The sequence below is a fragment of the Malaclemys terrapin genome, chromosome 17, assembly GCF_027887155.1.
Source record: "Malaclemys terrapin pileata isolate rMalTer1 chromosome 17, rMalTer1.hap1, whole genome shotgun sequence".
Lineage (NCBI taxonomy): Eukaryota > Metazoa > Chordata > Testudines > Emydidae > Malaclemys > Malaclemys terrapin.
Window position 1 is genome coordinate 19,986,143 of NC_071521.1, and position 15,689 is coordinate 20,001,831.

Consider the following 15,689-nt stretch of genomic DNA (forward strand, 5'->3'; position numbering starts at 1 on the left):
AGTCAAGTGAAAAAGACAAAATCCAACCTCTTTTTATGCAGCCAATGTTTTACTCTATTACCGCATATATATACAAAAAGCCAAACAGTCAGTGTATCAGGATTTCCCAGTATTGTGAAACACGTGGCGACAGCTCTGATTGCATCTTATCAACTTAAGGAAATTTGTTTGTTTCATAAGGGGAAATCCCTAGTGAACATTCAGTGGGCAGTGATGTACAGGACAGCAAGGCTACACTATCTACACAACACTCCCCAAATGCTTAGACAAAACCAAAAGGCATCAAACCGAACAGCTGAAATGTTAATTGGAAAGCTATCCAGAAACAAAGCCCAGCCATGCATTTGCAGTCTAAACGGCTTTTATTTTAGAAGAAGGGAAAATAATAAGAGAAGAAAGAACAAAAGCAAAGTCTCCAGGAGACAGAGCACAGTGTTTGCTTCTGTTCCTTAAAGTCTGCAGCTGAACCAAACACAAAAAGGTAGCTCTCCATAGACTGCAGACACCTAGATATTTAAAGGTGCATTACACAGAAAAACTCCTAATTGTTACCATGTTGCGTACACATTAATTGCATTAAGAGGAAGCTGCTCTCCAAGCGGAACAACATTTGTTTTCTTTCTCACAGTCGGGAAATCACAGCAAGAGATGGACTAAAACCAGGATCACAGCTCTGAAATTTGGAGACGTTCGGATCCAAATCTGAATTTGCAAGCGTGGGCCCATCTCTCATCTTAACCATATTAATCTTAATTTCGCCTTAAAAAAAAAAAAGCACTTGAGAGAAGAACACAAACAGTCCAACTTTTAAAAACGGATCCGGCCAGGAGAGCAGAAGTCCTGACAGCACACGGTCACTTGATGAAGGGGTGGTAACACCTGCAGTGGCAAGGGAGGACACAGCTATGCAGGGCACCAGCCTGGTTTTTAGACCATTTTAGGATTTCTGTTCCCCGAGTGTCTGGAGATGGATTTGATGGCAGACGTGACAAACTCGGTGTCTCAGGAAGAGGAGGGAGCCACCCAGTGCTCTCCTCATAACTCTGATCTCTCTTCTTCACCTGTGTTCCAGTGGGTGCCTGGGGCAGCTCCGTTAGCTGGAGAGGTGCTGTGCTATCAGTGGTGGCCGCAGGTGGAAATGGATGAGAAACGATCAAGTGAAAAGTAGTGGCTGCAAAATGAGGTGAGTATCTCCCACCCTCAGGCAGGGGAGACCCTGTCCACAAAAAAAACACAGAACGTGCATTAAAAACAGACAGACATATGGCGAAAAACCATCGAAGGGCTTGCCTACATGAACATTTCATTTGCAGCAAGCTGGGGTGCGAGTCTACCTCACAATAGCCTGCCACACACTATCTGTGTGGCCCCTGCTGATGGACACGAACGGTTCATTAGTGTGCTTCAACCTACTCCCCTTTCAACGTGCACTAACGAACTGTTAGTGGGTGTCAGGAGGGTCCACGGTTAGTGCGTGTCAGGCGAGCGAGGGGTAGGTTCACACCCCAGCTTGCCGTAAACTAAATCTTCACATGGACAAAAGTCCTTTGTAGCCTGATTAGAGCTGAATGCTCACCTCAGTGGGAGCAGCCTGCAGCGGTCCTCCAGCTGGGCTAAACCGGCCTAAATTTCATTTCAGAGAACTTATAGGAATAGCCATGACCTTTTCCTGCCAACCAGTTTATGCCAGTAGCATGCTTCTCTTGTCTCTCCCGCCAATAAAATCCATTCAGGTTGGAGTGATGACATCCATTGTACCACCAGGCCCCCAGGTAGGCTGTAGCACAGTTGTCTGTGCTCTGATCATTGTCACCGTCCTTGGTTGAAAAGGCCATGCCCTTGTGAACCGATAGAGAATCCCCTGGGGAAAAACACAAATGCCGTTGTTTCCATTTATTGCTGATCTCTCTTGGAGACTGTACCACTTTAGATGCCTAAATGGGAGCGAAGGTCTTTAGCAAACCTGGCCCATAAAATCAACCCCTATTAACTGGTTTTGTTCATTTTTAATCTTTGCATTCTGCATGCACGTTGAGGGCTATGCTAGCTGAATTACACAAACGGATTGTATGAACAAATTGTCCCGGTGGGTACTGACTGTAGTTATCGCACTGTGAAATGTAGGTGCGGATTCAAAGGTTCAGAAAAATAATGCTTTTCTTAACGACATATATTCACCCCATGTCAGCTAGCATCGCTGTATGTAATTGTAATTTTTTTCCAGGAACAAAGCTGTTTTTATCAAACAATTAGTCTACTTGCTTTGGGGGGGGGAATCCCATAATTTTGGGCAGGGAAGTATTTGGGGTTTATGAGTATTTTGCTCCCCACTCTCCTAAAATGGAGAGTCATCAACCTCCTCACGTGTTGCCAATAGAGCGAATAAGGTTATTGTACTTAAAAAATCTCCATCATTCTCGATATTGCACTGGAAATTGGTGGGAGGGTTGGGGAAAGACTGGTTTACATTGAAGGCATTAGCCTAGGTCAGGTAGGTATGACTGTGGCAAACCGGCTCAAACTCTCTACTCCTAATGGGAGTATAATTTCAGATCCATTATAATTTTATCAGGTTCAGAATTCCTAAAAACAATCTTCAGTTGCCTCTCCAGATGTGCAGCTCTAGAAGATCTGAGAGCAAATATTATAAAGTAGAATGGCTGAACAGCAATCCTTTTCTCGAAATCCATAGATTGCTTGAGGAGACCTCTTAATAATGCAGTGTCTAGGTCTAGAGTTACCATTACATTTAATGCAATGCTTTAAGGGCACATATTTCCCAAAGAGGCTTTGCTTTGCCCACAGGGAGTAGTTTATTTTGCTTCTGGCAGAGGATACCCTCCGTTTCTCTTCAGCGTGCAGGATTTCCAGTTGCTATGACCACTAGAGAATAAATCCAGAACCCACCTGCAGTCCCACCAAGAAAGTCTCCAAGGATCAGCTTGTATTTCTCAGTCTCCCCTAATATTTTGAATGACTTGTACTTGGCAAATACACGGTTGTCTTCAAAATCCCTGAGATCAATGCGCAGTTCCTGGGTTCCTATTACAAAAACAATTTGATAATAAAATGGTCAGCAGATTCCATTAAGGTTTTTGCACAGACTTTGCTGGTGGATCCTGGCCATGGGAGATTCAGGTGCACGGGTACCATGCACAATTGCTTTTACTAACTGTTTCAATCTGCTAATCCCCTTCCTCTCTGGAGTTTATTTACGATCGTTTTTCCTGGCAGGGTTGTAAAGAGACAGATGCCTTTGACAGCACTTCCAACCCTGCTCTGTACCCTGTGACTGTGGGGAAGGACTTGGTGGAAAATAATATATAGCATTTTTCTAGGGGGTCATCCAAAGGCCTCTGAAGGCAAGTAAAGACACCCAGGGACTTTGGATTAAATCCCCAGTGTATTTTATCTGTGTGTTAACATGCTTTGCAAAGCACCATTATCCCCCTTTACAAATGGGATAACTATTTCTCAGAGAGTGTTCAGTAGCAGAGACAGGACTAGAACCAGGAGTCTTGGCTGCTCACCCTCACTCCAGCCAATCAGTCATTTCCAGCAGCAGGTACCACTCTAGGGCCTGTTTCTAAGGGAAGAGGTGGAGAAGGGCTTACTTGAAACAACTATAAGAAAAAAAAATGCATCAGTGATTTATTCACCAATTGACGTCAGCAGGTGGATATTGTCGTTCCCCAGCCAGAATTCTGACAGCCGACTGCCAAAACCTCTCTTGTACGAATTCCAATCGCGGAAAAAATCCACCAAACCATCCACCCGTTTTTGGAAAACCTGCAGGGAAACGAAAGGGACTTAGCTATCAAATTTCCCATTTTGTTCCCCTTTCCTTAGGACAGGCTCCAATTTACATTGGCCAAATCCACTTCAGTATTATGTGGCTAAGCACAGCTCTGCCGTCGTCAGAGTGATGTGGTTTGAATACTTCCCTTAGGTCAAAGGACAAACAGGGATGCAAAGTGGAAATGGTCCAGCAGTTACAGTTACATTCAGTATGGTCACTGTGTCCACCAGCGTGGGTGAGATCGGGCTGCAGCACTAAATTTCTAGTAGGAGAAGATATTATGGTTGGCTGGGATTTTTAAGAGGGCTCAGTGTCAAACTAATTCTGTTCCCACTGATGTCAAGGGGGAAACTCACTTGGATTGCAGCGGGAGCAGACTTAGTCCAATGCAAAGTACTTCTGAAAACCAAGCTTTGCAGTTCCAGAGATAGCTTTGGACACAAAGGCCCAGATCCTCAAAGGTATTTAGGCACCAACTCCCATTGAAATTAATGGGAGTTTAGCTCTGAAATACCTTTGAAGATCAGGGCCTAGGTGCACAGAACTACTCATAACACTTTCCTCCCTTCCTGGCTAGATACATCACTCCTGAATAACGCAGGCTTATCAGACGCCTGCAATAAGCCATGCCATCACGTGATATAGACAGTGGTTTCCAGAAAAGGCGTGGAAGACGCTAAAACAAAGTTCTTTTCAGTGTCATTCAAATCTTCAGGTTAAATCCAAGCCAGGCTCAATGCCAGCTTCTGCAGGCACTGACTCTGACAGAGGGCCTTGGGCTGGGAAATCTAGCAGGAGGAGGAAGCCAAGGCAAAAAGGAACAGCAGCCTCTCCTTCATCAAGGGACCCGTAGCGACCAATGCAGCCCTGAAAGTCGGCAGCACTGCTCCAGGAAATGGGGATGGGGGTAACCCAGGCAGCACAGCCTTGCTGCCAGCCATAATGGCTTGGATCCTGTGGAGCAATGAAGTTTCCTGAGGGAGGGCAGCCCAGGGTGCATCTCCCCAAGGATCCCGGGGTTTAGCTTAGGCAGGGAGATGACCTAGCATGAGGGAATGTGGCCTGACAGCCGTAAAACTGGTGGAAGCAATACACAGCGTTTAACTGGCTGCAATGGGGCAAAGGGTGCTTTATTCTGACTTACAATCCATCCTCCGCCATCCGTGTCCATGTCACACAGCACAGTCATGGCAACACAGTCCTGCGTAAAAATGGTGTACCAGCCACTCAGAGAATTCCCTTCGCTTAACAGCTGCTTGCAGTCCCGTGCTCCTGGGCAGAAGGGGAATTTAAAAACAAATGTCTTTCCTGGAGTAAAAGGAATTGTTTTCTGATAACTTTTGACAGTTTGCTATTCTGAAGAGTTGGGCTTTGTAGATGTGCATGCCTTTTGCAAAACTATTCAGAAGTTCACACTCCCAGCCAGATTCTGCTCTCAGGTCCCCTGTGCAACCCCATTTATTTCAGTGGGGTTTCACTAGTTTAAATGAGAGTAGAATTTAAGAGTATTTAGTGAAGTCTGGCATGGGTGTTCAAAGGATTGTCAGACAATTGTACTTTGTAAGAAAGTGATTTTTCTGTATCGATTCAAATCTCAATACAAATCAGTTTATCAAATAGAGTCCCGCTGCCTTTGGTAATTACCCCCACCTTACCTGGGGATGCCTGCAGTCTGCTAATTTCATTGGGATCAGGTCTAGTAATCTATGTGACTTATCTTTGAAGGTGCAAAGTGTGGGCTGCGCTGAATGGGATGAGACTCTTGGAAACACTCACCTTTCCTGCACAGGGCATCGTCCAGCTGTTTCTCGCCTGTGCAGGAAAAGAAACACAGTAGAAGTGGATTGAAAGCAGAAAAAAGGAGTTTTTTCCCCCCAAACAGCTATTTAATCATACAGAGAGCAATGCAGACTTATTTGTCCAAAACAGACTTCGCTGGCAGCCATGGGGGGCAGCGGGTGCGGCTGGAGGGCGCAGCATGGCGACCGGCAGCTGCGGCCGGAGGAGCAAGGGGGGGGCGCAGGCTGGTGGCCCACAGCGCGGCCGGTAGCCATGGGGGGCAGCGGGTGCAGCCGGAGGAGCAGGAGGGCGCAGCATGGCAGCCGGCAGCCATGGGGGGACGGCGGGCGCGGCCAGAGGAGCAGGGGGGCGCAGCATGGTGGCCGGCAGCCACCACTGGAAAGGAGCGGGGGGGGCGGGCGCGACACGGGGGGGGCACAGCAGGGCTGGAGGAGCCATGGGGGGGGGAAGGGGCAGTGCAGCCGGAGGAGGAGCCAAGGGGGGGCGTGACCAGAAGAGGAGCCAAGGGGGGGGGCCTTTTTTATGTTTGCTCCCCCTCCTCTTAGAAGCTGGCTACGCCACTGAGTCATGGGAAGAGAGGCCCTCTCACAGGTAACCAGGTCCCAAAACATATAGTGCTTTTCAGATTAAAACCAACACCTTGAATTCCATCTGGAAACACAGACAAGCCTGCGTGTGGTCAGTGGTGTGAGGTGAGTTACATGTACCAGAGTACAGGAAATTGTAACAACTTTCTACAGTCCCGGCCTCAATAATTCAATTAGTAGCCAAGGCCTCCTACAAGTCCTGATGCCCCAAATGGATTTGCAGATGGAAAAAAGGGACCACCCCAGAGATTCCTGGGGAGGAAAAGAAGGGGGTCCTGTCCGTGGTGATGTTGAAGGAATCATGGAAACCCCAAAATACTACACATGATAAACAACTTATCACTGGAAAAACCATCACAAGTTCCTACTGTCCTGGGAAGAACTGTGAGCAGCATGTGACAAGCCCATGGAGATTTCAGCATGGGAAGCAGTAACTTGCTACATCTATTACTTGCGCTTTTTTTTAATTAATTATTATTAATAGTGTCTATAGGCCCCAACTGAGATCAGGCCCAGTGGTGCTAGGTGTCAGGAACCATGGGGCTGAATTCCACAAGTACCTAAGACACAAAGGATAGGGGGAGCAAATCCTTTGCCTATCACCATTGTTCTGAGAACAGAGATTCTTACCTATTGTTGCTGAGGCTCCAGGGGCTCCATTATCTCCTAAAGAAAGACCCTTGTGTTATTCAGGGCAAATCTACACTACAAAATTAAGTCAACCTAAGTTCCATTGGCATATAGTCATTGCAGTCATTGCAATCCATTTTACATGTCCATACGATGCCCCTTGTGTTGGTGGTGTGCGTCCTCACCAGGAGTGCTTGTACCGATTTAACTGCCTATGGGGGCATTGTGGGATGGTTTCTGAAAGGCAGCAACAGTCGATGTAAGCAACACTGTGTCTACACTGACACTGCATCGACTTAACTACATCGACCTAAGCGCTATGCATCTCACAGAGGTGGAGTTCTTAACTCGGTGTAATGGGCGAGTTACATTGGTAGTAGCACTCCATTTTAATGTGGACGCTTACAGAGTTAGGTCAACGTAAGCTGCTTTACGTCGCTCTAACTCTGTAGTGTAGACCAGGCCTCAGAGAAAACCCCCCAACCTCAGTCATCACATTAGCAGAACCAAGCAAAGGCTCAGTTAGGTCATTCATAATGAAGGTCTTCTGGATGACTCAGTCTACTCAGGGCTTGAACTGTGACATGCCCTGTCCAGGCCAAACAGGAGTTCTTTTTTGACACTTTTTTGACCTTTTTTATTAACTGAAAACAACAAAAACATTCTCAAGAACATTCTTTGCAGTTGTTTTTGGTTATAAAAAAACTTTTTCACCAAACAAAAATATCAATAATTGTTTTGATTACTTTTTAAAATTCAAAACATTAAAAAAAAGAAGAAGAAGAAGGAAGAAACAAGTCTTTAGAACCCCGTAAAATGCCAATGAGGGAGGGGGGAAGACAGAATCTAAATTTACTAGTTTTCCACAGTTTTATTTTTTAGCTCATTCTACCCAGTGGTGAGGCCAGAGGCAGCCTCCACTGCTCTCCCAGGTCCTGCTAATGTAGGGATCTCACCATCTGAGCTTAGTGCAACTGCTATACTTTCAGGCCAGAAACTAACACAATATTTCTGAGCTGAAATTCCTCTCTCATCATGTGGCATTGGATTTTCCAGTCACATGTTAAGTAGAAAAAAAAAGTTACTACTTTGAACTTTGCACCCATCAGTGTGAACTCAAGAGATGGGGAGTTATAGGCAAAATACCAGTGCCCTGGTCTCCGAGCATGTTAGTCAAGCTGGGATGATTCATGAATCCGTGACAGAGTTCTGTTTGGAGCGGTATGATGTATCTCAATATTTTACTGATATGGACACATTCTCTCTGTTACCATGGATGGCACAATAAGGACCAGTGCACAGATCAGTGATAAGAATTATTTGAGTTCCCTCACCGTTCAATACAGTGCAGCCAGCATCTCCCTTTTCTCCTCATGAACAGAGGGAAAGATTTAGCAAGAATGTAGCTATAATTGATGGATATTTCATAACTCGGGTTCTCTCAACGATCTCAACCAACAGCAGACTGGATTTACAATGAGACAATCAAATCGTGGTGTGACCTTGCACTCCAAATGTTTTATGGAAATATGCTTATAAGTGTGAATATGATGTAACTGGAATATGCTTTATGCAAAAGGTCTCTTGTAAGGTATCATAACAAAGATTATAAAGTACTGAATGTATTTATCCTATTTGTATGCATGTATCATTCTTGTATCTGAAGCTAAAAATATGAAGTATAACTCTGGGTCCTATTGTAATTATGCAAAGTGTGGGTCATTAATGGTGGTTTAGAATGGATGGCTCCCATTGACTAGGACAATTAGTTGTAAATGGTTTATTTACCTGCAAGCCTTCCTGTGTAGGTGTGGGCCAACCCAGGAAGAATGGAGACTAGGGGGTCTTACAGTAACATATGACCATGTCACATGATATTGGAATCCATCTTAATCCTTGTATTTTTCCATTGATGGGGACAAGCACAGACAAAAGATTCCTGCCTTGTGCCAAAGCTATAAAAGGGGGGTGGAGCAGGACAAAAAGGGCTGCCAGTCATGAGAAACCCCCTGCTTACCACCTGAGATGTCTGCTGGATCTAACAGACTGTACCGGGGAAAGGATTTGGCCCAGACTAGGAAGAAGTCTAGTCTGTGAAAGAAGCTTACTGGAATATCTTTGGGGGTGAGAGATTACCTGTAATCGGTTTCTTAATGTATTGGGCTTAGACTTGCATGTTTTGTTTTATTTTGCTTTGTAACTTCGATTTGGCAGTTATTAACTTGAAACCACTTGAATCCTACTTTTTATACTTAATAAAATCACTTGGATCCCTTGGGAGCTGGGTGTCTGGGTGCTGGAGACAGATAACCTGCTGAGCTGTTTTTAGTTAAAGTCTGCAGCTTTGGGGGCGTGGCCCAGATCCTGGGCCTGTGTTGCAACAGGCTAGCGTGTTTGTCTCAACAAGGCAGGGTTCTGGAGTCCCAAGCTGACAAGGAAAATGAGCTCAGAGGTAATCAGCACATCAGGTGACAGTCCCAAGGGGATCTCTGTGACCGAACCCATCACACCTGGATCCAAATACCCCTAAACCTTGTGAAGTGAAAGGAATGGAAGTTAGATCCAGATCCATATTTTGCAAATGACTCTAAAATCAACCTGGATCCGATCCACTCCCAATGGGGTGTTTAGAGTCTAGTCCTGGTTTTGAATTTTGCAGCTTGAGTCCATCTCTAATGTTGGCAAACATGCCATGAAGTGAAGATGGGAATGTGTTTAACCCTCTACTGTATTTTAATCACATACTGTACCGTACAGAGAGAACAAAGTTCCCTGCTTTTTATTACTTTACCTTTCATCCCAGCAGGTCCCACTTTTCCAGGAATCCCCTGAGCTCCTCGTTCTCATAATAAATAATTTTTAAAAAATCCCTCAGATTAAACATTTGACCGTTATGATTAGAGAATCTGTTTTTCAGACTCGCTCTGAAACTCCCCAATAGCCCAGGTTTCATCCCAACCCAAATCCAAAATTTACACGTTAGTGTGAGACCAAAAGGAAAACAATTTTAAGAAATGTCATTGGCAAACTGCCATCTTCAGCTCACCATGGGGTCCTTACTCAGACAAAACTCCCTTTGACCTCCCAGGCTCCCATATTCCATGCTCGCTGTCAAAAACTTGAAAGTAAAATTATTTTGTCTGGCCTTTGAGTGTCCACTGCCAAGACAAAAATGAAGGATCCACTTGGGTACTTGCTATTTCCATCAATGAGTATCTTCTTCACCACCAGTATTTCCACTCCGTGGAAATATTTATGTTTAGGCTTAGGAGAATTAGATTTTAGTTGGTAAATGTCACTCCGTGTCAATTTCACTGTACACACAGAAACCGATGAAAAAATATTTCCATTGATAATAATCAAAATGTAAAGATCAGCAACATAAGAAAAATGCAGTTTGAAACTTAGAGTTTGATTTGAAGATATTTACCTTTGTATATTGTGACATGTGATGTTGACAGTTTGTGTGTTAATGGTTATAAAGCTTTAACTTTTTGAATCTCGGTGTCTACTGTCATTAAATAATTATTGCCTGACCCTCCAATTGTTTGATCTTACATAATTTCCTGCAACTGTAAAAATTTTAATTGCAAAAAATTGAAAAAAGTGCTTAAAATAAATAGTATCCCTCCCACCCATCCCCCAAAAATAAAAAAATAAAAATTGGATCTGCCAAGCCTATTTAGGTTTTAAAAGGAGTGTAGACCATGAGCGGAGCATCATGATGGAGATCTCTCAGTCCTGACAGTGAACAATGGAGAGAAAACAGACAGTTTCAGAGCAGGGTTATTATACACCTGTAGCCCTCCAGTACAGCTGGTGAGATGTGTCATGTGACCACTGAATTTCAGGCAGCTTTTTTATGATGGAGTCTTGCATGGATCTCCAAAGGCTGAACAATTTTGACATAAGTAATTCATTATTTCTGCCTTCCCACTGAAAGCTGATTCTCATTCAGCACCTGGGAACATACCTTTCATTCCCGCAACTCCGGGTTCTCCTTTGGGACCTGCAGCTCCAGGAATCCCAGGGCAGCCCTGGAGAACGGTAAGTTTCTCAGAACCACTGAGACCCACTATTCTTACATCTAGAGAAAGAAATAAAACAATAAATGATCTTGGTGAGAGTAATGGGAGCTGAAATATTCCACAAATTTCAGGCAATCAAGAAGCTCTGAATCATAATCTGCAGATCTCAATTGTTGGCTGTAAATATAGACAGATTCACCCTCCATTTTAGCAATGAAGCGAATACTATTTAAAACAATCACAAAGATGGTAACATAGGAACCTAATTTATTTAACAAACCACCTTAAAAACTTAGCTAGAGATAATCTGGGTGGTTCTTTATCTGCTAGAAAGCTACATCCTTTCAAAAATTGCCATGATGATTTGTTTTTTTAAACTCACTCATTTCTTGGTATAATCAAATATTCTGGTTCCTTTTCATTTATATCTGTGGCAGGGTTTTTATGAGGTTGATTGGATATTTTGACAATTTGTTTTAGCTATTATCTATTTGGTTACTGGTCAATGCTATTTTAGAAATAATATTCTATAGATCTGTATTTGTTCGGCTCTGAGGATCCGAGCACCTTATAAACAAACCTTTTAAATTTACATTAATATTAACTGAAAAGCTGGAGTGACCCTGCATGCCACTAGTGCAACAAGCACCAGGCACGTTAGGGCAAACTGAGAAATGGAAAGTCTACATTTAAAATAATAACAGTGAGAAAATTTGGACCTTTACTGGGATTTAAGTGGAACACCGTAGCAGTACCAGGGTTTTGTGCGTGTGTGCGCACACGTGCACACACTTGTGCGCGCACTTGTGAATTTTGATACAAACAGAACATTGTCAGCACTCAAAACTCCATATGCATCCCAGTGCTCCCAACAGTCTTTGAGAAACTGGCTACCCATGCAAAGCGTTGCTGTGTGGGACAGCACCCAGTCTGGCTTGACAGGGACTAATGCATGGCGTCAACATGCTATTATATGGCTTATCCAGAGAGAAAAACAGTTGCCGGAATAGCTCTGGGCGGACACTGAAAATAACCTCAGTACAAGAATATCAATTTTCCTACAGGTCTCCTGTCACGTGACAGTTCCACAGCTCCGCCTTCTCCCCCCACCCTCCCAGGTCTGTTACTTATCATGCAAGGCTAGGTCCACACTACCCGCCTGATTCGGTGGGTAGAGATCGGTCTTCTGGGATCGATTTATCCCGTCTCATCTGGATGCGATAAATAGATCCCAGAAGCACTCCCCCGTCGACTGCGGAACTCCTGCCCGCCGAGAGGAGGAAGCGCTGTCAACGGGGGAGCTTGCCTGCGCCGCGTGGACCCGCAGTAAGTAAACTTAGTTCTATCTAGGAAACGTTGACTTCAGCTACGCTATTCTCGTAGCTGAAGTTGCGTTTCCTACATCGATCCCCCGCCCCAATGTGGGCCAAGCCCAAGAGACCAACAGCAACAGAGGGAAGTTGGAAGTGTGACAAAGTTCCTCCTCTGTCTTGATGGGTCCTGCGCTTATTGGCGGATTTTCTTGCCTCAAAGATTCACCATGTGGGTTGGGGAACAGCCCAGAGACCTTTCCCTCTTGGAGAACCCACAGCCCAGATCAATTGGGAGGTTTGGGGGGAACCCGGGCCCGCCCTCTACTCCGGGTTCCAGCCAGGACCCTATGGACTGCAGCTGTCTATAGTGCCTCCTGTAACAGCTACATGACAGCTACAACTCCCTGGGCTACTTCCCCATGGCCTCCTCCAAACACCTTCCTTATTCTCACCACAGGACCTTCCTCCTGGTGTCTGATAACGCTTGTGTTCCTCTGTCCTCCAGCAGCACACCTTCTCACTCTCAGCTCCTTGCGCCTCTTGCTCCCAGCTCCTCACACTCACACCACAAACTGAAGTGAGCTCCTTTTAAAACCCAGGTGCCCTGATTAGCCTGCCTTAACTGATTCTAGCAGCTTCTTCTTAATTGGCTCCAGATGTCCTAATTAGCCTGCCTGCCTTAACTGGTTCTAGCAGGTTCCTGATTACGCTAGTGCAGCCCCTGCTCTGGTCACTCAGGGAACAGAAAACTACTCATCCAGTGACCAGTATATTTGCCCTCTACCAGACTCCTGTACCTCCTGGTCTGGGTCTGTCACAGAAGCGTTAAAAGAAGTCTGCAAAATGCTTTTTTCCTCCATGTGTATTTATTCTTGACAAAATAATTGTAAGGAAACAACAGACCTGTTTACTGTGGGTGAATCCAACAGTTGCTACGTTTGCATGGTACCACTTGGTTAGAACCATTGTTAATTATTATTGTTCATTGCTAATACACTGATGCCTAGAGGCCTCAATCAAGGTCAAGACCCTACCGTGCTGTACAGACACACAGTAAGAATCAGTTCCTGCCCTAAAAAGCTTAGACTCTGTATAGGCAAGAGACACACAGAGCGGGAGAAAGGGAGCATAATAACCATTGAACAAACGCTGACAAGGTTTGTATCTCACTCACCTGGGCAGGTGTCTTTATCTGCACAAACCACTGCTGTTATGCAGAGTAAAGAGAGGAGGGTTTTCTGGGCAGCTCTTCCCATGGTTGATGCCGATCTCTGCAATGGCAGTGCCACGCATCTTCTCTTCCCCTTCTCTTCTTTCGAGTTTCATCACCTGCAGCTCTGAACAAACAATAAACCACAGATGCAATCTCCACCTCGTCATACTCAATTTCTCAATTGTGTGGCTAGTTTCTCTACTCTGGCTCTTCACAAGTTCTGAGGTGAGATTTTCACAGTATCAAACCCATAGTAACTCCTCTGTTTAGTATGCCTGGATTTCCTTCAGGAGACAGTGTCATAGATTGCCCTTGCAGAGCGAAGTTTCTCCAGGTGGTGACCCATTTTTACAAAACATGATGTAAAATGCCTAAACCTGATGGACTAAATGTTAAACCCTCAAAGTTACAAATCCACCTTTCATATTATTCATATTCCTGAGGCCAAAGAATCAAACTGACTTTAACTCAAGGAACTTCTTGGTATCACGTCACTATCTTTCATCAGTTGCACCAGAGCTCAGAAAGAAACAGCTGTAGATTTACTCTAGTCTGACTAAGCGGTTCTCAACATTTGAGGTCCAAGATACTGTTACTCAAGGGACCTCCAACTTTAGAAACAAAACAAATCCGAATACAAAATTTGATTCTAATATACTCAGAGAACCTAGATTTGCAAATCCAACCCCACAAACTCTGCAGGTACTTTTAATCTAGATCCAGACCAGAATTTTGAGCCTGAGCCCCTCTCTCAGTATCTATTAACTGAATACTGTTACATATCCACGCCCCCCCCCCCAGATTAACAGATAGCTTGGGGTTATTCTGTCTTCTTCTGCAGCCACAGGTCATGTGCTAGGCTCACCTGGGCATATCTCATTTAATCCATCCCCGCCATTGCAGGGACCTCAGCTACTGGTGCACCTTGGACCCTCCTGTTCTCTGCCTGTTGTATGTAATAGTCTCCTGAGGGCTGTAATACTTTGGTCTAATTCTGGTAGTTGGGCTTGGTGTGGGGGCGGTTGTGTAGCATTTAGTGGCTGTGATACACAGGAGGGCAGACTAGATCTGGTGGTCCCTTCTGGCCTTAAACTCTATGATTGGAGTAGATCAATGTGATGAGTGCACTCCTCCCAATGTGACCCCTGCCCATTCTGGGTAGAAGTGAAGCTGTAGGGGGGGAAATCATCTCCCTTTTGAAGTGAGACACAAATCACATTTTTACTCCTGGGGGAATTCTGCACCACTGCGCATGTGCCGAATTCATGTCCCATTCAGATTTTTTTTCTCCACAAAAAATAAATTCTGCCAGAGAAGTGTTGCAGTTATGCCTTTCGCCCACTAAGGTCTGCTGTGGTGCAACAACAGAGCAGCCACTCCCTGTCGGGAGAAACCGCAGCTACGGATAGGGAAGAGAAGAAGCTGTGTTCCTTACAGTGTCCTGCCCGGGGGCCTGGTCAGGAGGCATGGGATATGGGGGAGGGGGGATGGACAGCCTGGAGCACATGTGGCTTCTGGGGGTCACAGGCTGGGGGGAGGGCTGAATGGGAGTGGGGGTGCAGGGACACATGGGGAAAGGGGAGAGGAGGGTGGCTGAGTATGGGTGCAAGGACACATGGAGATGGGGCAGATGTGCCTGACTGAATGAGAGAGGATGTGTTAGCCCCGGTCTGCATGGGGGAAGCTCCCCAACTCCCTAACTATCCCCCTCAAAAAAACCCACTGTTCCATACTTCTCCCATCCACACACAACAAACCTCCAGGTTCACTCCCAGGCTCCTTCCCAGCAAATACCTCCCTCTCCCTCAGCTCCTTCGTTACCCCTGACTCCCCGAAGCCTTTGCACTGCTTCGGAGGCATGTGGGAAATATTAATATGCCTAGTAAGGAATCTATTTGTCAAAAAACATTTCCTGAATCTTTTTTGTTGTCTGTATTGTTACAGACATACTTGTTGATAGGTATTTTGAAATAAATTACCAAAATAATTGAAACTGGTGTGATTATAGTGTTACTTTGATAAATAATGCAGAATTTTAAAATATTGTGCACAGAATTTTTATTTTTTGGAGCAGAATTGCCCCAGGAGTAACATTTTCTATGCTGTTGGCAAACTCCAGCATTCTCCGTATGCTCTCCACAGAAAGGAGGGATGGTCCTGTGGTTAGGGCACTAGCCTGAGACTCAGGAAACCTCTGTTAAAATTGCCTGCTTCACCACAGACTTCCTGTGTGATCTTGAGCAAATCACTCAGTCTCTCTGAGCCTCAGTTACCCACCTGTGAAATGGGGATAACAGCAACGCCCTGCCTCACAGAGGT

The 15,689-nt window shown here is 45.1% G+C and overlaps 1 protein-coding gene across 1 annotated transcript; it reads right to left on the reverse strand.

The window, feature by feature from the left end:
• Positions 1–1,147: 1,147 nt before the first annotated feature.
• Positions 1,148–13,414, reverse strand: LOC128825261 (ficolin-2-like). The gene is made up of 9 exons (XM_054007589.1): positions 13,332–13,414; positions 10,790–10,903; positions 6,817–6,852; positions 5,576–5,611; positions 4,944–5,071; positions 3,660–3,789; positions 2,908–3,042; positions 1,577–1,861; positions 1,148–1,216 (listed from the first exon to the last, which is right to left on the reverse strand). The coding sequence occupies exons 1-8, from the start codon at positions 13,411–13,413 to the stop codon at positions 1,614–1,616; spliced, it is 909 nt and encodes a 302-aa protein (XP_053863564.1). The 5' UTR covers position 13,414; the 3' UTR covers positions 1,148–1,216; positions 1,577–1,613.
• Positions 13,415–15,689: the final 2,275 nt, after the last annotated feature.

Coding starts and splice junctions, on each gene's coding strand:
- LOC128825261 (XM_054007589.1), bottom strand. CDS start 13,413: ATGGGAAGAGCTGCCCAGAAAACCCTCCTCTCTTTACTCTGCATAACA. Junction 10,904..13,331: donor AGATAAAGACACCTGCCCAG/GTGAGTGAGATA, acceptor TTCTTTCTCTAG/ATGTAAGAATAGTGGGTCTC. Junction 6,853..10,789: donor CGGAGTTGCGGGAATGAAAG/GTATGTTCCCAG, acceptor GTCTTTCTTTAG/GAGATAATGGAGCCCCTGGA.